Here is a 22,153-nt window from a genome sequence, read left to right on the forward strand (position 1 = left end):
TTTCTGATGTACTTGCAGGGTAAAGTGGAAAACAGCCTGGTTAGAGGCTAAAAATGGGCACAAGTATTCAGATGTAAGATACATCCCCAAATTATTAAAACTGCTTAAACTCTAGCAGTTTATAGACCAAACTTGTGAGGACCATCTCACAAATCACGAATGCATAATTGCACCCGGCCATGTTGTTAATGAGTGCGTAAGGTCCAACCACAGCAAAAAAGATGCAGAGACCAGTAAATGATTCCTTGGTATTCAAGTCCCACTGCCACATCTCAGCAGTCCTGAACATTATCTGTGACCATGGCAGATATTCCCAGCATATGGAACACCTAGGATTTTGCTAAGTTCTGTAAATTCCATGCAACTTCCTCCTGCCCCGTGTTCATTCCTGACATGAGCAACCCGTGGCAGATGAACCCTCTTTACCTGGTGTAGTACGTCACAAGAGAGGCGTTTTTCAGGCCCCAGGGGCTGAAGCGCACGGTGTAGTTGACAATTTTGACTGTTGTGAAGTCAGGTTTCTTCCAGCGGAGCCAGATGGAAGTTGAGCTGTTGGACTCTGCATAGACTTGGACTGGAGGCAGTGGAGGCCCCTTCTGCACAGGGGGATCTATGGTGCAGCACAAAGACAGATGTGGAGGTGTACAATAATGCCACTCACACCCCGTGGAAGAACAACCCTAATGAGAAGGGGAACATTTTGCTCCTTTCATTCCTTCCCAATTCCTTCAACGTGTTTTGCAATGACTGTCAAAGGAAGTTCCCTTATGTTATGACCTTCCCTATTTTGGTATAATCCTTTTTGAAGTTCATCCTCTGTAATCCCTCCACCCCTCCTCTGCCAAGCAGAAGAGACACAACAACTGAAGGGCATTTCTCACCTACTGCTGTTGCAGGTGCCTTTTCTGTTTTGCCCTTCCAGACCGCTGCGTACCCATCTTCGTGCTTATTGAATGCCACCAGCTTCACCTCGTACAGTTTCCCAGGAGCTGGAAAAATCAATCAGGGTTTGCCTTGGGTTATTTTTGTCACCAGCCCTCCCTAGTCAGACACATTTTCTTTGATCTTGCCAGCTTTTCTCACCATCCAAGAAACTAGCTTGAACATAATAAATACATTTTTGTTACCTTATACCTAAGTAAATATCACCTGATATCTAAATTACAGCAGGGAGTCCCCCTTCCACTTACAGGCTTCCCACACACAAACACTGTCTCACAGCTGGTGTATCTTATCAGCACAGCTGCTCTTTGGTCCTCCCCTCACTTTTGACAGAAATTATCAGCAGGAAATGAACTTTCCCCAGCCCTCAAGGGTTGACCAGTGTCCTGGCCTCTAGCAATCTACTCAGGATCTCTAGATCTCTTACAAACTGCTAAAGAAACTTACACATGCTGACTCCTCTCTCTACCATGGAAGTGACTGCATTGCACTGTTTATTCCTGAGGAGTGAGGACATTCTCTCCTACCCCAAAATGCACCTCCTGTTTCTGAAGTCCTTTCTGATTTATTCACTGCTGTGAGGGTGTTCCTTCCAGCAAGTCCTCAAACGCCCTGTTAAGTCACTGGCAGCCTTTGTTGTATGTTGTCCGTTTTGCCTTCAGAGTAGAGCTTCCCAATTTGCAATTAGAAAAGCAACAGTGCACAGAAAACCCACACCAAAAACCTGAGGGTCCTCATTGCATGCTCTTCCCATCAGAGAGCCTTGCACTGTGGGGAATCTCAAACTGAGCTGCAGGACAGGGATTTCTGTCTCCAAGCAGTGCTGCCCTGGTCCAAAAAACACTTCTCTCTTTCTTCCAGCCTTTCATCAGCTTCTTCATTTTTAATGGAGATGTTTAATCAAAGAAACAACTTGGGAGATAAAAAGTTCTCAAAGAAGACATTCCCTGCAGCAGCCAGCCCCTTCAGGAGCTCAGCCAGAGCAGTCCACACTGCCTTTTGTTGCCTTGGCTGCAGCACATTGATGAAGTTTGTTAATTTGGGACATGCCTCTTCATTCCCTGACCTCACAGATCACTGCTCTCTTTGCCAGACAATGTAAGCAGAATGAAACCTTTCTTATTGATGCCAATTTTATTATTACTGCCCTGATTACACTCCCAAAGGCTGATGGTACCAATTACCAAAGGCTTTCTCTGCTCCACAACACACGCTCACGCTCAGAATATAAAAACAGTTCAGCCACATTTTTCTCCCCCAAAGAATCCCAAAAGCAAACAGAGTTTTGTCTGCCTCCAAGACAGCCTGATCTGCATTTCCACACTCTCCAGCCACAGAAAAATGTTTCAAACCCACACAAGGGGGATAAGGCCAAAGAGCACTCCACCTCCAAAGGGCTGGGACCACAGGCTCAGTGGAACAAAGAACACCCAGCCCATCTCTTGCCAGCACCACACTCCCCTTCTGGCTGAGCCTTGGGCTGGGCTTCAGTGGGACACGAGCACATCATGGATGGTGCAATCCAAAACGATGAGGAAAAGCTCACAGATGTGAGGCAGCTGTGGGCAGCTCCTGTTGGAGAATGGAGTGAAGGAAATACAAGTCCTCTGTCTCCATCCCTGGGCAGGATCAATACAGCAGCTGCTTGCACGTGACGCCAGGGGAGCTCGACTGCAAGATCGAGCACCTTACATCCTGAAAATAGGGGTATTTTGGATTTCTCAGTCAGAGGATTAGCTTCAATTTTTATACACAGGCCCAGATGTTCAAGCTCTTAGAACAGGCAGACATAAAACTCTATCAAGCTGTCAAGAAGCTGGTAGGCAGCATGAAAACAGATGTATTTCACTGCATTCCATCATACATTAAATATAGGCAGAATAATCTAGTCCAGATCATTTTAAATCACTAATCTGGATGGCTGCATAATATATCCAATATGCTAAATATGTTGCTTCACTCAGCGTTTCAAGGTGTTCATATTGGCCAGGTGCCAGAAGCCATACTTTCCTTTAAGTGGGAAAACACCCTTATTTCCAGAGAGCTGCTTCCAAAGGAATGCAATCTTCCTTCATGGGAATGTGGAAGACAGGATCAGATCCCTGCCATTTATTTTTCACATAAATTATGGCCCTGGTAGCTGCACCTCAATACAGGGAGTAAGTGCTAGAACATCGATGGAAGTCACTAAGAATTTCTCAGGGAAAACCCCTCCTGGTGATTCAGGAAAGCTTCCTTCTGATTTTGTGGACTGATGAAATTGCTGGATTTCCTGTGTGCCCTTGACCAGCTGCCCACCTCTCTCACAGGACTCCAGCATGCACCTCTCAGACAAGACACATGGTACCATTAGTGATACCATTCTAAAGAGACATGGTTTGCTCCAGGGATCAGCACAAGATGGGACAAGTCTTCTATTTCAAGCCACACCTCAAAGCAAGGCAAGGGACAGAGTGCTGGCTTCAGTGACACTATGGAGCTGTGGAGCCAAGGGATATGTAGTGACCACCCTGGACCTTGTCTGCACTGACATGGAACACACCACATCTGAGCTCAGCCTGGTATCCACATCTGAGCTCAGCCTGGGATGCCCAGTGCCCAAGCTGGGATTTCCTAACACCACCTCAAACACCAGAACAGGCTTCCTAGAGAGATGGTCGGTGCCCCAAGCCTGTCAGTGTCTAAAAGACATTTGGACAGAATTTGTTTTCATTTTTGATCAACACTGAGGTACCCAGGCAGTTGGACTCAATGGCTCTGGAAGAAAATCCCAAGAGACAGTGTTGGGTATTTGCTTTTATAGAGGGATCTAAGGAGAGGGTTCCAGTGCTGTGCTTTCCAGGCAGACATCCCTGATCTGGGAAATCCTCCCAGCTAATTCCCCATCAGCCCAGATCACATTAGGGCTGCCAGCCCTTCCTGAGACTGCTCTGCCTACAAGCTGCAGCCCTTAGTGGTACAGGGCAGTTCTGCACCATAAAACGAAACCCTTCTAAATCCCAATCACTCCTCCTTGTTTCATGTGCAGAGCCCCTCCCTTCCTCAGCACAGCCAGATTCCTGACCCTGCCTTTACTCTGTGTGCAGGAGCACATCATTCAACAGCCCAAGGGGAGCAGAGGGAACGTCCTGAGCTGGGAGGAACCCGAGCCTGCGCTCCTGACACAGCGATAGCCGATACACAGCCGCCAAATCACACGGAAACCATCAGGGCTTGACGGATGCCCAAATTCAAGGAAGTAATTACAGAAGAACAAGCAACCTTCTCTGCATCATTGTGCCAGAGCATTTGGAACCAATTCAGCCCACTCCCAGCCCCTGCACCAACTGACTTGCCAGTGGTTGGAGCAGCACATGATGATGTTCACATGTGGCTTCCTCTGCGCAATAATTACAGACCTAAATTCTTCAGAGAAACTCATCACTGTTAACACTCTCAATGGCAAGATGGCTGTGACAGAGCTGGGAGAACCCCACTTACAGATGGCACAAACAGTCCTTCCAGGTGCTGAACCTGACCTTTACACTATGCATAATAGATATGCTACAAGTGTAAGATGAACCAGCACGACAGACACATGCCCTACAGTCTCCACTCACTGGGCAGTAACAGAGTGAAGCATAAAGTGGGGGATGGAAGAATTCTGGGAAGCAGAAAGCCTCTTTCAAGGACGCATCTGCCATGACTCTCTTCTCTCTCCATCCTGTATCAATGGGCAAATCAATTAATTAATACAATCAGATGTTAGGAATACAGCCCCTTGTGGGAAATGCTAAGCACAGTGAGCCAGGCAGGCAGGACTCACTGCTGCTCAGATCTTCTCCAGTCATGGACACTCTTCCATCCCTTTTCCTTTAGTGGGACAGAATACTGGGCTAAAATTAGTATGCTGTGAATTATCCCATCTCTGCATTTTAATACAGAGAGATTTCAAACAGCATGCAATTATAGAGCTCCTTAGAAACAGACAGGGAAGGAGAGATAATTGTCCTGACTGGAGATTTCAATCTTGGCACTCTTTATAGTGACACAATAAAAACACTAATTAAGAACCACTTATTAACATATACTAAGTATATTGGTAACTTGGTTAAAATCCCTGCTAAATTTGCATTAGAAATTTCTGTGCTTTAAACTCTGCTCAATACAAGCCTAAAGAGCCCCACTCCAGAAAGGATTTTGGATCATCTTAAAACACCTCAGATGGTCCTGACCCTATGTATCTCCAGTCATGCAAACCTCTCTTGGGAGCATCTTGGGATGCTACAAAGTGCAAGAGACAGGCCCTGGGTTCCACATCAAGTGCTAGGAAGATGCAGCCAGCTAACCTAGTCGAGTCAGCTCATACTGCTTCACTTTCTTCTTTAGTTTTATGGGTCCTACATCCCAGCTCTCATCTTCAGCACCATCCAAAGGGCTCTCATCACTGGACTCCTCTTGGCCCACCTCTCTGTAGTAGAGCTTGTAGCCAGATATCTGGGCATGGTTTGCTGGGGGCTGCCATGTTATCAGGAGAGACTCCATCTTCGCTCGGACCTTTAATTCTGTTGGGGCAAATGGAACTGGAAGAAGAAGACAAGAGAAAAAGATTGAGCCACATGTCTCCATTTCCCTGGTCTACTGAATCCTCCTGGTCCTCAGTAGTGAGGGAAGAGTGTGAGGAAAAGGCTGTCCTGAGTGGGAAGTCTCCACTCCCTGACAGTGGAGAGTCAGTCACACTCTACCACTGACTTTCCCAGCTGGATGATACAGGAAACAACAATGTCACAAAGCCACTGTGGGGGTTTCTCAGTGTATTCTGAGATATCGCCATCTTTAACCACTGCTGGAGTCTGGTATGGGCTCAGCTCTGTTTGGCAGAATTGTCACTCCCAAATGTCGTTAACATTGGGATCTGGAGTTCTGTTTGTTTTCTTTTTTTTAAAGAACTTTCTCAGCTGCACATAGAGGGTGCAAAGCCCCACTGCCAGGCAAGCAGTGAGATGTACAGGGGCTGCTGAGCGGCAAGGTAAAGGTGAGCACTTTGGTCTGACCAAAACCAATGGCTGTAATTCCCAAAGGAAAGCGAGTATCTCTGAAAATGCCTTAAGTTTCCCACCCTGTCCCAAATCCCAGGCATTTCTCAGCCTCCTACCATGTGTCTGGTTGTCTCTGTCAGGAGTCCGATGCTGGGTCCACTCGGAAGGGGCTCCATATCCCACACTGGTGCTGGCTGCGATCCGAACTTTGTACACTTTGTTGGGATGGAGTGAGTACAGGGTGATCTGGGTCTCATTTCCACCCACTTCGATGGAGGTGACCTGATCTGCTGGAACCAAGGGGACACCACTGAAAACAGGGATTTCCCAGCCCAAGGGAAGTACAGCTGAGCAGCCACAAGCCTCGTTACCTCCTCGTGGTCTGCACGCCCTGGGCTGGCTTGGCTTTGCCCGGAGCAGTCTTATGCCATCAGAAAAAAACTGTAAGGCTGGGCAGATATTCTGACTGACAGCTCCCTTCATTACATTCCAAATTGCAGGTTGCCTTTAGCACCAGAGCCTGCCCAGAGGGAGCTGTCAGAAACCTTGCTCTGATGATGTGATGGTGGAACATGAGCACAGCTAATGGGAGCTGATGGCATGTTCCAATGCTTCTCACTGCTCTATTTAAACTCTCACCTTCATGTGAACCAGAACTGTCCAGCAGCTCTGCTTTCCGCAAAATTCACACCCTCATCCACGCCAGACAGAGGTTTTACTGCTCCCTCTTCAGCCCACCCAAGTTCATAAGGGAGGTAACAGGAAATTTAAACTGAGACTAGTCTGGGATTTTCACTGTATCAGCTAAGATTCATGTGGCCTGTTTAGAGTACACAGAGGTCTCGATTTCAACTTCCCTTGGTGTTAACTCAGGCAGGAGCACTGTCCCTGCTATGTAACAGCGTACTGCTGAGTGTGATCCCTGGATTGCAAGTGTTTCCAAGGTTTTACGATGCCACTGAGCCATGTGCAGGCTCAAGGCAAAAGAACCAGAGCCAGGAGTCACAGCACAGACTACTAAGCCAGTTCAAATACATGGGAACATGTCCAGCACCTCATCACACTCGCCATCCTTCTCTCAGGAAGAATCATGACCCTGGGAAGTGAGAAGCTGCAGAGCTTTGACAGTTTTAAGAGCAAATACCCAGAAGGATTTGCAAAGCAAGCACACGTGGAATTGGAACAGCCACATCCAGCAGATGTAAATGTTACCATCCCTGCTGAACCCTGCTTAGTGTGCCTGACAATGGAAATAAAATCAGATAAAACTCGGTAATAGAGCAACACAACATGGACAGGGTATTTAGGGTTTTTTTTTCACAAGGATCACTTTGATTAGACTCCATTTTAAGGAAATTGAAAGCACTTACTCCTCTTCCCCATGCAGCATAAAGCTCTTTCCCCAAAACACAGTGCAGATGGCAGTGAAGGGCTGCTCATGCAGACATTTCTGGGACAGCTCAAACATGGGTCAGACCATTCTGGGGACATGGCTCCTCCACAATCACACAAAAAGGCACCTCGAGGTGGTATGAATTGCCACTGCCATAACCACCAGACAGAGCCAGACTATGAAAGGGTTCTCCTCCCTTGGGTAAAATGGGCCCTATTTTCAGCTTTGCACCATCTCCCCTTCACATTACAGGCTGTTAACACCACTAGAGCAGAAAACAAACCCCCGAATGGTGTTTCCCTCACCTTCCTTGAGGGTGCAGTAGTCGATCTTGTACTTGGTTATCTTGCCATTACTCAGCTCCGGAGGAGGAGGCAGCCATGTCACACGGATGTCACCAGGAGTCATGCTCGACAGGGACAGCTGAGGGGCTGCACTGGGAACTGGGTAAACAACCAAGAGAAGTCAGCAAAGACCACAGCAACACCTCAACACATCTGCCAGCTCTCTGAGCTGGCTGGAGGCCACTGACTTGGCTCTACCACAGCCACTGGTGACTTGGTGTCTGTCCTGCAGGAACCAACACAACACAGACCTTCAGGGGTGTCTGGGGAGGGAAGATGCTTGACTGCTCCACTTCCAGGCTGACCAGAGCTGCTGGCCACAGCCACACTGCTCCCAGGGACCTGTACCCAGAGCAAACTGGGCAGGGTGGCACACACCAGCTCTCAGCTTGAGCTGCACGTGGAGCACGAAGGAGACACAAAAGCAAATGGCTCACAGATCCAAACTGCAGCCTGGGAATCCTCACTCCCTTGAGAAGCACAGCTCTGGGCTGCAGGCAGCTTTCATGCTTTCAACTCAGCCTTTCAGGCTTCAGACATACACATGGGACCACGCAGGTCACCATGTCAGGAGCATTAAAAGCACATAATGCACAAGAGGTCTGCCAAAACCATCTCTACTTGCCTCTTGTCCTGCAGCCTGTTGAAAGCTGTGCATGGCTTCCCGTTGGGCAGCTGTGCTTCTGGCACTCTGCCTTTACTGCTCACAAAATGCTATGTGATAAATGGTAAGATCAACACAAACTACTTGCTCTTAAGGGGTCTGACCTCAAGGCTCCTCCCACCCCTACATATTGCAATAGATGTTTCTTCTGAGTTGAAATCCAGTCTGGCCCAGAATGAAGCTTAGAGCAATATCACATGGGTTAGGTAAAAGCCCTTATGAGCTGCCTGCAATTCCCAAAGGATTCTCATGGGCCCCACCATCAACCAGGGTATTTTCATATCCTTCATCATCCAAGCTGATGATGAGACCAGGGTGCAGGTTTAGGTTTCTAGGAGCTGCTACCATCTGTAGCACATTCAGTGCTCACTATCAACCAGGTCAAGAACATTTCCTAGGCACCAGTACCCATCTAATGAACACACCATCCTCCAGGGTCTGGACAACGATGGAAGAGGACGTCCGGCTGGCTCCGAGCTGGGAATATGCAACCACATAGAAGACATAGTTGGTGTTTGGTTCCAGATCCTTGACTTGCAGTTCAGTTGTGTCGTTATTGACAGCAAACTGGTATTCCACATTATCTGTTCCTAGAGCCAAGGAAACACTGATCAGCAGGTCAGTGAACTGCCAAGACACTCCTGAAAAAATCACTTAATTCACAAGGTCTGCAGACTAAATCCACTTTAAAAATCACTACATCTTCTCCAGTTTCCCCAGCACCTGCACAGCCTCATCTCTTGTATGAGTTTTTTGGGCAGAAACTCCAATGCCTCAATGCTGATGTCTCCATTTTGACTCAAACTCCTTAATTCATGCTGAAGCAGCTGCAGTTACCAGTTTCATTTTCAGAGCTCTGGCAACAGTTCAGCAGGAGCATTGGTTTGCTGGCTGTTTGGAAAGACATACCCCAAGAGAGCTAGTGCCTCACTTCAGATTCTGGGTGTGGATAATTTAGTGATTCCCCCTGTACACAATGCAGCTGGTTGATATCACTGTTAGCAATCACACTCTTTGCATACAAAATCAGTATGCATAAAATCAGCAGTGCCTGGTCCCATAGAATCCAGACAACTAAGCTATGTGGACACACCATTGCCAATCAAGAAGTTAGAATATGTTGGCTAATCCACAGGCACTGTCACTGTCTGATACTGACTCCAGGAAAAGATTCCTTTACCTGAAATGAAAAGGGAATTGCCTCACAACTTGTCACTAGCTGGGGAAGAAGGTCAACCTGTGCCTTGTACCTTTGGCACAGCTGTGCTGCCCAGGGAGGTGACACCTACCCACAGCCCGCTGGTAGTGCAAGGAGAAGCCGATGATCTGCTCGCTGTTGTGCTCCGGCCGCTCCCAGGACACGAGGACGGTGGTGCTGGACAGGGACACGGCCGAGACCTTCTTGGGAGCGCTGGGCAAACCCTCCCGCACGATCACCGAGAGCTTGGCGGTGGCACAGGCCATGCCCAGGCTGTTCTCAGCCACGCACTGGTAGTAGCCAGCATCCTCCAGGCCGATCTGGTTGATGACGAGGCTGCCGCTGCTCTGCACCTTCACACGCCCGTTGGAGAGGATGGGCTTCCCGTTCTTCAGCCAGTGGATGGTGGGGGCTGGCTCTCCCTCTGCCTTGCACACAAACCTGGCCGTGCTGGCTCGGGTGCGGGAGATGGTTTCAGGAGCCTGGGAGATGCTGGGAGTAGCTGGGAGGAGAGAGGAAAAATTAATGCAGGAAGGAGGAGGAAAAAATAGCAAAGCAAATCCCTTCTCCTCCCCACTCGGTGCTATGCTTTATTCAGTAGCAGCTTTGCTTACAAGATGGGATTTGCCAGGCAGACTCTAGAGGCTTAATTTAGACTCTGTCCAAAAGGAAAAATAAATTCTGTATCAATCATGTGCTGCATTCCCTGATCCTAGGCTGTTCTCCCTGCAGGCTTCCAGGATACTGAAAGTTAATTGCTGATAGAGGTTTCCAAGGGGGAACCCTGGAGAACAAGAACAAGGCATAAAACGGTTCAGTAAATACCAGGAACTAAACCCCAAATTAAAGAGGTGACACTCCCACTGAGAACTATCCCAACTTGGGCCTCCTAGCTCTAACCCGGCTCCCACTTCACCCAGCACGGGCCACAAAGACCACAAAGCCTTGGGGACCTCCTGGATGTTGATCCATGCAACCCAGAGCAAACTGGTCACCATTTATGCCTGAGAATTTGCCTGCTCTACTCACCGAGGATGCGGAGCTCAGCTGCGGCGGTAACGAACTGCCGGGTTTGGGGTTTGTTGGCTCGGCAGACGTACACCCCGGAGTGATGGGGCTGGCTGGAAGGAATGAGGAGATTTGTCCGGCCCAGCACAATCACATCTGTGGAAATGGACTTTCCATCTGCAGGAAGAAACATGCACAAATGTGGGGGGGAGCCCAGGCTGCCCTTTATGAGGGCTTGTAAGCAATGCCAGGATTGCAGCTGGGGAGTGGAGAGACCCCCAAATCCCAAACCCCAGCACAGAGGAAGATTCCTGCTGGGACACTCCTCAGTGCTTGACAGCCAGCTCAAGCCAACACTGCCGCAAGGTTTAGTTTAGCCTGTAATAATCAAAAAAGTTCTGGTTTGGATCAAAACAGTCTCTGATGCCTAGGGTGTGCCTGCAATGAGAGCGCTAGGAATAGCACATTCAAGGGAAAGCTGTGCTAACACACGGTTTGGAAAAGCTGCTGGATCTGCCTGCTGACCCCTGTCATGAGCACAGACACTCATTCATGCAATGTCAGCAACACTGTTGAATCACTGACAAGTCAGGGACTCCTCCTCTTCCTCTGTGTTCTGGATGTGAACCCAAATTTACTGAGCTTCCTGATCCATTCCTTGTTCACAGCTTGGCTGTGAGGTGTCAGAAAGACACCTGGAGCTCCCTGGAACTCTGGTGTTTATGTCAGAGACATGGGCCATGAGCTGCCTTCTCCCCACTCTCCAGGCTGGGTGCTCAGCACTGCTGAGTAGGGAAGGAGGAAAGGGCAGCTCCTTCTCACTGGCCAGAAGCCAAGATGTCCTTCTACAACTTCAAGTAGCCCTGGGCTCCTCAGCATCACAGACAGGGCAGAGGGTGGTGCTGGGCACTGCATACTCTCAGCATCACTCTGAGGTGAGAATCTCAGGGATATGGCATTGGTACCTCTGAGAGTGTGTGGGAGACAAAGCCAAGAGCTGGGGACAAGCTGAGGAGAGGCTTAGATGGGAGGTCTGGCACAAGTCTGCAGACTGGGAGGACCAGCCAATTTGTGCAGTACCTGTGCACCAGCAGACTTTGTCTCTCTCCACCTGCAGAAGCACCTCTCCAGCACTGCCTGCCTTTACCTCTCCAGCTTCAGCCGAGCCTGGAGCTCACACAGAACAAACTCCCCACCTCCACTGTGAACAGCTGCACTGACTTAGCACCATCAGCAGGGAATGTGGCTGAGAGCAGATCCTCTGCCCCCTCCCTGCACTTTGGGAGGGTCTTCAGATGGCCTCACAGTTCAGTGGCTGCACACTCAGAACACACAATCTGCACACCCCGTTTGCACTGGGGCAGTTGGTTGGAAAACTGACTCCAGATGGTAGCACTTAGCTGACACCACCAAAGCTGGCAAGAGCCAAACTTGCAACCTGGAGGTACATCCTCAGTATTCCCCACATGACTGATGGTCCAGTAACCCACTCTGCTCGTAAATGAAAGCTTGGAAACAAACTTGTGTAACTCAAAATGACTTGCACTGTTACTCTGTCCTTTTAAATGGAAGAGTCCACACAAGGGAGGAGACTGGGACCAAGTAAACACTTGAAAATAAAGCATGGAAAGAACTGGTTCACCAATCCTTCCCCCTCTACCCTTGTCTTCCTTCCTCATGAAAAACTCTCCTAATGATAATTAACTCTAATATTATCTACTTTACCATGGGCATCAACAGTTCTCAGTAAAGCAGTAAGTGATCTAGCAGGGGAATGCTGAGCATTTGTAATTATAAAGCACATGGGATAAACTAGAAACATTTCTGCCATAACATTTAAGCCTTGCTCACTTGATTTCCAAAGTGGTATCCTCTGAGGTTTTTTTGCTCCTTTTTTTTTGTGGGGAAGAGGAAATATTTTTATATGCTAAAATTACTGCCTGTGGACAAATCTGGGCTGAAAACCAACCACAATAAACAGCTACAGGGGAGAGGACTCTTAAATTGTGACCTGGATTTATGAAAATGACTGAATGCCTTTTCTAGGGGAGAATCAACCTCTGAGCTGAGAATGTCTTCAGTCAGAGCCTCTGAAACAAATCTGATGGATGTGATTCTCAGTGAAGTGACACTGGCATCCAACTCATGACTTTGGCTATCAGCCCTGGGTAACATCTGCCAGCCCAGCTCATTCATACACCTCTGACGAGACCTAAGCAGCTCCTCAATCCCTCCATTCAACAAAAACCTCCCAGTAACAGTCCCAGTCACTCCAAGGATTAACAGATTTTATCAAGTTTTATAATGCTGCAAAATACAAGCTATTTCTCCAGTGCAATGGCAGATTCCACAGAATCCCCAGTAACCTTGGAGCCCGGGGAGGAGTGGCACCTGAGCCCATCTCATGACCTTTACTGCTCCAGTTCACATGAGAAAGACTAATTTAGATCAAAAGGCATCCAGGCATAGGTGAAACAACTATAAATTGAATTGTGTGCTTTGTAACCTTCAAGATTTAATTAATAATTCCACTTTAGCAAGGACACCCCACACTACGCCACCACCTGTGTCATTAGGTATCGACGTTACAAGCACCCTTCCTGTCCTAGATTTTTCCACTCTTAATAGATTTTTAGAATGTAGTATCCACAGGTTCCTATGGATAACAGAAGTTTAGTCTGTCCCTCATACTCACCTTGTCGTATCCAGGAGACAAAGGGGGTGGGATCAGCAGCTGCCATGCACTCCATCACCACGCTCTCCCCAGCCACCACCGTGGTGTTCTCCGGAGCAGCGACGATGGTGACATCTCCTCCTGCTGCCTGGGAACCTAATGTCAAAAATTAAAAAAAAAAATCTGTCCTTCCAAGATGCAAAGTTCCCAGGAAAAAAAGAATACAGTCCTGGCTCCCTAGCTGTGCTTCCCTGGGCAGTCTCATGTGTGGAAATGGCTCGGGCCCAGCTTGGGGAGAAAAACATGTCTTGCTTTTATATGACTACAGAATTTTTACTAAAGAAACAAACAATCTGCCCAGCAAAATTTACTCTAATCATATGGCTTCTAATAACAGGATTTTCACATGGAAAACAAGCAGAATTTCAGCCCAACACCGTCATGAACTGTTGCTACATGGATGTTTGAAACAAGACACCGCTGTCCTCAAACAGAGCAACACCAACACTCACCCTGCCAAAGCACTGGAGCAGCTCAGAAAGGATCCAGTCACTTGGCTAAAGCAATTTTAATAGCCAGATGCTGGACTGTAAACTGCAACACAGAGAGGTCATGGCTGCGTCCTGGCCTTCACCTGACAGCACAAAGACTGATCAGTTATCCCACATCTGGAGGAGACAGTGCTGTGTAGCTTGTACGTGCACAGACCCAGAGCCAACACCTAAATCAAGCAAGGTTTACAGGAAGGTCTCCAAGCTGCATTGCACAATGCCTTGAGAATGGGATGGGGATATTCTGCTTGAAATGAAACTTCTGCCTGTGTCTGCCCACTGCTGAGCAGAGGTTAAGGGAAGGTTAAGGAAATGCCTTTGCAGCAGCCAAATTTCTGTTGTCAGATGAAAACAACCGGAGCACTCTTGAGCAGACCAGAGTGTTCATGACCCTCGCTAGTTCCTCCAGCTCTCTCAAATACCTCTAACTCTGGGGGACACTTTTGTTGTTGTCCTCATGAAGGGAGAAATAACTGTAGAGGAGTCACATAGTGCCAGTAACAATTAGGCCTGCAATGAAAGTTACTGGCAGTAGGTCTCAAACAAATAAAAGCAGGACCTTTCTGAACTCAGTGTATCAAGATGCTGCAGAGTTCAAAACCCAAGAGATTCAGACAAGCTCTAAAAGGACATATTTACCAGGACTGTTAAATATGGTCTCATTGCAGTCCCCAGTCCAAAATGCTCCTGACTGGGATACTCTGACTGGGACCCTGATTGTCAGATGCTGAAGGAGATGTCCAAGGAAAGCACCATGTCCTCCCTGCCCAGTTTCTTTACATGCTATCCTGTACCACCTGCTCTGGTCACTTCTGGAGACCCTCACTGGCTATTCATGCAGCATCCAAACAATTCACTCATATCTGAATTCCTTGGGGATATAAACCAGAGGAGCTTCAGCCTCACAGGCAGAGCTGCCTGCATGGCAGGAGGCCACAGAGGGCTGCACAGAATGCGCTGTGCTCAGCTCAGCCCCAGGCTCAGTGCCAGTCAATCTAGGCAGGGCAGTCTTGCCAAAGCATTGGTTCCAGGCTGAAATGTTCTCGCAGCCCATACGTGCGTGAAAGGGATTTCCATCTCTAGAATTATGTGACCACGGTCAAGAGGAGCCAGCAGAATCCCTGAGGCACCAAGGGAAACCAGGAGTGAGCAGGAGCCAGTGCTTGTCCAGCAGATGGAAGCAGAGACCGAGGAGCACCCACAGTGCCTGACCTGGGGCAGTGGCCGGACCACGCTGACCTGCAATCCCAGCCCTGGGCAAACAGCAGCAAGAGGAGCTGCCCTGGGGCAGGGAAGAGCCAAGCCAGCTGTCCTTCTTCCAGTGAAATGAGTACCCTACACAGAGGGGTTGGTGTGGACAGGCAAACCCAGTCTCCTCCTGGGCTGGCCAGGGCTTTGCTCCATCACATCCATTGCTGCTCCCATCGTCCACATCCACAGACACCTTCAGCCTCACAGCCAGCACACCTGGCTGCAGCAGGACAACTTGGGAAACAGCATAGGGACAGGAAGAAAACTCAGCAGATATGGATTCTGAGAAGTCACTGACAATCAGATCAAAATCCTGGTCACTCTGAACTACTGAGACAGAAAATGGGCTTAATGCAAAAACTGGCATGACAGCTTCCACCTCAGGCACATAAGCTCAAGGATCAGAGAAACTCAAGGCTCTCCGCAACAGCAGCTTTCTTTTAACTCCAGCTCTAGTTCAACAAAGCCCTGAAATCCACAAGTAATCATTAGTCCTGCACAAGAACTGAGCACAGGGAGTTCAGCGAGGCCCAGCTAGATGGGTGAGGCTGCTCTGCACATTGTTAATGCGAGGTGAACACCCCACACGGCACACAGGGATGAGGCAATGTCAGAGAAAGAACAAGGAGAAGGAGCTTTCCAGCCAGGATGTGGAAGGAAACACATGAAAGAGTATCAGAAACAAAGGCAAAGGGCTTTACAGCTGCCATTCAATGGAAGACCATAGTGCTGGAAAGACACTGGAGAACCCAGTAAGTTGTGATGAGTGAGCTGGGGAAAGTGCTGCAAAGGAGCCAGGTGAGGAGCTGCTCTGTGCTTAGCAGGGCTGGATGTGGTCACACACCTTGACACAGCCCAGGCTCAGGCTCAGCTCACCCTGCACAGGACTCAGCAAGCCCAATATGCCCACCCTGGACACGAATCACTGCCTGCAGGGCCATGGCAGCTTCTGAAGAAAAGGAGCAGGGCAGCAGCTGACACCACATATCCTGGGAGCAGGAATATCCATGGTAGGATGTCCATCCTGCCCTGGGAGTGAGATTCTTTACCCAGCACCACTGGCTGCCACATACCTGCTGGGCAGGACATGGCTGAGGCACATCTGTGTGCAAAAAGCTGTCTTTTTCTGTACTGCTTGGGGAAAAAATAAATCTAGAGTAAAAAGAAATAACACCAGCCAGATGGTAATATATTCCCTGCCAGATTTCCAAGCAGCTTTCTCTACCAACCTTAGAGCAGAGAAAGAGAGAAAGCTGCTCAAACCTGACTTAAACACTCATCTGCTCCATCAGGTGCATGGCCCCAGGTATTGACTGGCAAAAGCACTTTACAGGTTATAGAAGCTTCACCTGAAGGCACTTGTCCTGTATCACTTGGTCCCTGGCAGCTGCCTGGTAGTGCTGTCAGTCAATAGGAGAGAGGTTTTACCTTAGTTTCAGCCTTGAAAAACTATCGGGAAAATATATTAGTCCAGGCCCCATATCTGATTATTACTGAAAATTATATTACAAACATAAACAGTTCTGCTTGCTTTCTCAGTGCATTCCTGGGTGTGTGCATGGATGAATGCCCCTTACACTTCTTGCACAAACACTTTTCTCTCCAGCTTTGTATTCCATTGTGGATGTCTCAGAGCAAGTCCACAAGTCAAGTTTCTCTTCAAACTGAGCCCCTTTGGAGCACATTTTCCCCTTGCCACCTCTCTAGGCTGGTTGGACACAATGGATCACAAGTTCACCCCCACAAACTGTGTTTCAGTGAGGAGTTCCCAAGAACAGTATTCAGCTAACCAGGGAAACTTCCACAGAGGGGATTCCAACACACATTGGAGAGTAAAGCCAACATGAGGCTTTTTGTCTCCACTGCCATTAAGATAATTTCAGGTCAAGAGGGAATTGTCAGAACCAAAAGAAAAAAAGAGCTGCAGTTTCCAAGACATCTTTCACTGCCTGAACAAAACAGGTCACTGAATGCACCTGCGCCGTGCTGGCTGCTCTGGGGCATGAAGAGCTTTCACAGAGCTGCTATTTAAAACTTGGGCTTTGAGATTTCTCCCACTCTGCCAGCTTTGTTTTGTCTCTCCAAGCAGCAGAGCTGCTCCAGGCAAAAGCTTTGCACAGCCCAAGGCACAACCCATGGACTCACATCAAAACTCTCCATCACTGAGGCCTTTGTGAACTTTCTGCCCTTCTGAATCAGATGGATCAATTTTACCCTCTTTTCACATATGGGGTGCCAAGAATGGCTCTGGGATCACTGTGAGCAGTGCACAGAACTGAGGAAAATTCTCAGTGCACTGAAAGAGTTTGAAAAGGCAGTCCTCTTCCTGCACAGTTTGTTAACCCCTGCACAGAGAGACAACAAAGGTGCTACCACAGGCCAAGAGCCCAGACTTACTGATCAGAATATCACCTGCAGTTTACTGTTTCCAAATGACTCACTACACAAGACTTCTCAGTTTATGTGTTTTTCTACTTTCCTGTTATGAGACAGGGGAGTCAGGCCAAACCTGGGTGCTCCACTTTGTTGTACCACTGCTCTCACAGGCATCCCTCAGTGCCTGGGTTCAGGGCAGGCACAGAGGAAATATAACAAAGCATTTCTGATGTTGTGTGTTATAAATTGAAAAGGAGGTAGGGAGGGGAGCCTGTGGGAACCTGTGAGTGAGTGAGTGGCCAGACACACCTCAGCACACTCCTGAGGCTGCACAATCTCCACAAATCCAATTGTGTCATTTCACAGTGAAGGTGAACTCTGAGCAGGGATGTCAAGGGAGGCACCAGGGGGAGCTGATTGGGACAAAGCTCAGAATGTTTATTTGAGCTTATGGCTTGAGTTATAATATCCATCAGTGACTTCCATCTCCAAGAGTTCATAACTTGGCTCTGCCTCTAATGCATCCATAATTCAACAGTGATCCTCTCCTGCCTCCCTGCTCTTGTTAGTGCAGAGTATCAGCAAAGAATTCAGGCAGTGCAACAGGAGGAAAATGCTTTTTGTTCAGCCAATTTGTGATGGTCGTTTGCAGTGACAAGAGGACGACTTCTTAGATGGGAACTAACACCTCTCTCCCGATTCCATGAACACCCTGCCTTGGCAAAAGTGCTGCAAGGTTAAACATGACTAGCATGGCAACACATTCAGCTCTCAGCTGTCAGCAGGTCAAGATTTGGAGATCTCTGACAATCAAGCAACAATCTTCTGTTCTGCAAACTTTCTCACCCTCTCTGGAGGAGGAGCATGAAACCTTATTCATCCCTGCGAGCCTCCTCCGGGAATGGATCCTAGCACTGAGCAGCTGTTCATTAGAGAAAGTCAGTGCTGTCACTGCTGTTATTCTGCAGACAATAGGGGAGCAAATTACCCATTGCAAAGCACACACCTTCAAAAATGCAGGCGCTGTGTTTGCAGAGCAGGTCCTACTCCCACTCCCCAGCTCTCTCCCTTTTCCTGGATAACTCACAGACCTCCTGGACTGTTAGGAAAGAAGCTGACAGCAACTGTGGAGGAGAAAAACATCCTCCAGACCTGCCTTTCTCCTCCCTTTACACTGCCCTGGAAATTTATCTGTAATTTATTTCTACTTCAGGACAGGATAACCAGCATGTAAAATCTCTAGGCAAGACTCTTGCCCATTTGTATCCAAACACATGGAATATTTGCTTCCAGGGCAATATAAACAATGTCAGATCTCACACCTGAGCATGTTTAGCAATAGGCATTTCTTATTTTCTAACTGTTCTAACCTGAAAATGGCAAGGCACAGCTTTGTTAACAGGAAAGCAAAAAGAACTGGGAGAAGGGAGTTTTCATAAGCGACTAGAGAAGGTGAGTGCTGCCCTTTTAACACCCTAAATCAGGTGTTCCCAAGTGTCCTAAGTCAAAAACTGCCTCCTCTTATCCCCAAATGCAAGCACATATCCTTTCTGAAACTTACCATTTACTTTTTGGAGTTTTTCTCCCACCTTTGCTATATCGGTGCCTGTGGCAGCTTGGATCCAAGTTTTCCTGTCATTGAAGGCATGGGATGACTTTTGGTTACAAGGCTATGGACTCAATTCCTCAACTTTAGTGCTCTCAGAACTCGTTCTCTGCAGCCTTTGGTCCCCAAGCCTTACAGGATCTTTTAGGTGTGTGCCTCAGCAGAAACCACAGCAAGGACAATGGTTTGGTACTGGGACTGCAGAGGTTGTCCCAGTACAATGTGTCAGCACCAGTGCTCACAGAAATGCTCCTTTCCTTTCCCTTCCCAGGCACCTGTGGAGTGTCTGGGTCAGCACACAAGTCATCCAGGGAGGCTGAAAAGCAAGTTGGCTTCCACTGTTCGGTGTATTGGAGTAACAGGTTATTTCTGCCCAACAGTACAGATAAGCTCAATAAATCAGTTTTTTATTGTCTTTTACCTCATGTCTTCCAAATGTTTTGTAAGCAATTATGCATTTGTCAATGCAAACATTGAACTGAAAAGCTGAACAGGGAAGAATTTATCTCCATGTTGTGCAATGTTTCTCTTTGGAGTCTCTCTTCCTCCTTACTAAGATGGTGCTGCAGCAGAGCAGTGACATCCTGTCATCTTTAAAGCAGCACACAAAGAAACATGGTGGATTAAAACACAGAAGTTCAATCACTTTTCAGTGCTATTAAAAGACCTGCACACACAGCACTTGTATCTCAAACTACGATCCCAAAATCCCCCAAGAAATAATTCAGCAAACAGATCCTAAAATATATGGTCCAACCTACACATTACTAAACTTGCTCCTCTGCTGTTTGCATGTATGTGAAAAACAGAGAATGTAACAGATTAAATACACTCCTCTGATTAAAAAAAGATGCAGAGAGATTCATTAGTTTGGACGAGGACTTTCCATTTACTACCTGGATGTACTCCTCAGATCACCACCTGCCACAGCTTCTGGGGTCTCTCCACAGAGCGTGGCAGGAGAAGCTGCTCTAGGAACAGCTTCTCATTTGTCTTGAGAAACAGCCTGTGCAACATTTCCCCAGTTCCACGTCTGTGTCTGGAAGCCCTGGGAGGGAACACATGGATCCCAGTCCAGACAAGCAAAGGGGCCATCAGGCAGTCCTCTTTCATTCCTCTCAACTTCTTTATACAGCTGACAGATTTCAGCTCAGAAATTAAATCCACTAATGTACCAGTTCAGCCACAAGCTGACACCCTGAACTCTCTGTAACCAGAAGCCCAGGAAGAGTGGCAGGTTTCCAGAAATTGCCTTGGATTTTTAGGGGGGCTCTTTCCCCACTCCCCAAGTCCTTGATCCTTCAGGCTATGGAGTTTTGTACGTCCAGGGTACACTTAGCTGTGCTGCAAAGCAGTCGGAGTGTGCTTTGCCCACCACTCCAGCTCTTGTAAAGCTGTCAACATTGGCTCTCTGTTTGCGTACACGCATTTGGAACCGCTCCTGATCACGCCAAAAGGGACGGGAGCCAGCCAGACTGCACGACGCATTCCTGCTCGCTTCCCCAGAGCGCTTGGAAGCGCCTCCATTTGCACCGCTCCGAGCCGGAGCCAGGCAAAATAAACAGGAGGGGCTGTGCCGGCAGCTGCACAGAGCTCCGAGAGCTGGGGCTCTTCTGGCTCCTGCCACAGCCAAAAGGGTGGCACACCTCAGGCCTTCAGGCATCTCAGTCCTCAGAAGCCTGAAGATGCATCACAGAGAGTTTCTGGGAGGCAGAAGCAGCAGCCCATGGAGCTGGAATGTGGCAGAGGCAATAGGAAACTCCAGCTCAGGGCACAGTGGATGCTGAGACCTAACAGAAAAACTGTGTTGGGGCAGCATAGACAGTGTCATCACTTTAGATAGTAACTACTGATTAATAAGTCTGTCTTGGCACGTTTTCACAGACTTTTGTGCAAACAAATTCCCTATAAGAAAGTTACTCAGTGTATAGATCAGGTGAGAGGCCAACAAGAAGAGAAGAAAGGAGCAGAGGTACCTCAGAGTCTTTGTGTGGAGAACAGAGCAGCCTCCCTGCCCTAACCCTAAGACCCAGACAGCTTATGTTGCTCAGGCTGAGCCCTTAAAGCACTGCAAGCTCCAGCCATTCCCATGCAGCTGCCAAACCCAGTGACTAGAAAAACAAGGACTGCAAGAGGCTGTTTTGTAAAGTCATGACTGCAACAGGAACTTCCTCAGTATACCAGGAATGCCCCATGGCTGACAACCAGTCAGGATGATGTCCCAGCTTCTGGTCCAGTGGCTCAAGACAGTCTCCCATGGTCTTTGTCACTTACCCACTGTGCTGCTCTGGGTACATCTCTCAGCATCTCTGGGACTCCATCTGCTCACAGTTCACAACACAGCTATTCACAGAAGTGAAGATGCAAAAGTAATAGCCAGAGAGCATCAGAAGACCCTTAACAAAAGCCACAGTATCCATGATTTAAATATAAACACCCCCCAAATCAGTAAACATGAGATAGCCCTGGGGACATAAGTTGCCAGCCTCTGGGATTCAGTGGGAACACCCTCATGCCTCTTTAACCATCATTATACCAGCTCTCTCTGTCATTATCCTAGGGCAGCACACCACTTTCCAGAATGATACATGAGGAACCTCCAAGGAGAAAAAAAAAAGCCATAAGTCCTATTTTTTTACCTCTTGCAGAGCAATGACACAGAGACATGGTCAACAGAAGACCATTCTGTCTCACAAGTCACCCTGAAACTCCTCCTTACTCACCTTGCCTCAGTGACTGGAGCCATTTCACTCCAGTCACTTCCTCCTTGTGCTCTGAGGCTGATGTTTCCCAGGGGCTGACACCTATTTCATCAGAACTATTTGCAATTCAGATTTATTTGTAATATCAGATCCATCTGCAATTCAGGCACATGCAGCGACAGCAGAGAGCGATGAGGCTGGAGGCTCTGGCCCGTGCAGGAGGGCACAACCTGCTTCCTCTGTGACCATGGCTCCTGGTCTGCCCCATTCCCTCTGCCAGAGCAGCCATCCACTGTCCTGAGCAGCTTTGAAAAGAGGAACATTTTGGGAAGGGATCTTGCAGAGGGCTCTCCCTGATGCCAGGTACACAGAATGCTTCCCACAAGTGACGCTGTGAACACACAACACTCCGGGAGCCCACAGTAA

The 22,153-nt window shown here is 48.2% G+C and overlaps 1 protein-coding gene across 1 annotated transcript in view; it reads right to left on the reverse strand.

Annotated features, from left to right (window-relative positions):
* IGDCC4 (immunoglobulin superfamily DCC subclass member 4) overlaps positions 1–22,153 on the reverse strand; it is an 87,561-nt gene that overhangs the window by 16,367 nt on the left and 49,041 nt on the right. Inside the window, 9 exon segments of the mRNA XM_066559000.1 lie at positions 427–610; positions 882–989; positions 5,271–5,504; positions 6,077–6,250; positions 7,659–7,796; positions 8,787–8,951; positions 9,651–10,061; positions 10,589–10,744; positions 13,263–13,397. Coding sequence (XP_066415097.1) covers positions 427–610; positions 882–989; positions 5,271–5,504; positions 6,077–6,250; positions 7,659–7,796; positions 8,787–8,951; positions 9,651–10,061; positions 10,589–10,744; positions 13,263–13,397 — 1,705 coding nt within the window.

The sequence above is a fragment of the Molothrus aeneus genome, chromosome 13 (assembly GCF_037042795.1).
Source record: "Molothrus aeneus isolate 106 chromosome 13, BPBGC_Maene_1.0, whole genome shotgun sequence".
In the NCBI taxonomy this organism is placed as follows: Eukaryota; Metazoa; Chordata; class Aves; order Passeriformes; family Icteridae; genus Molothrus; species Molothrus aeneus.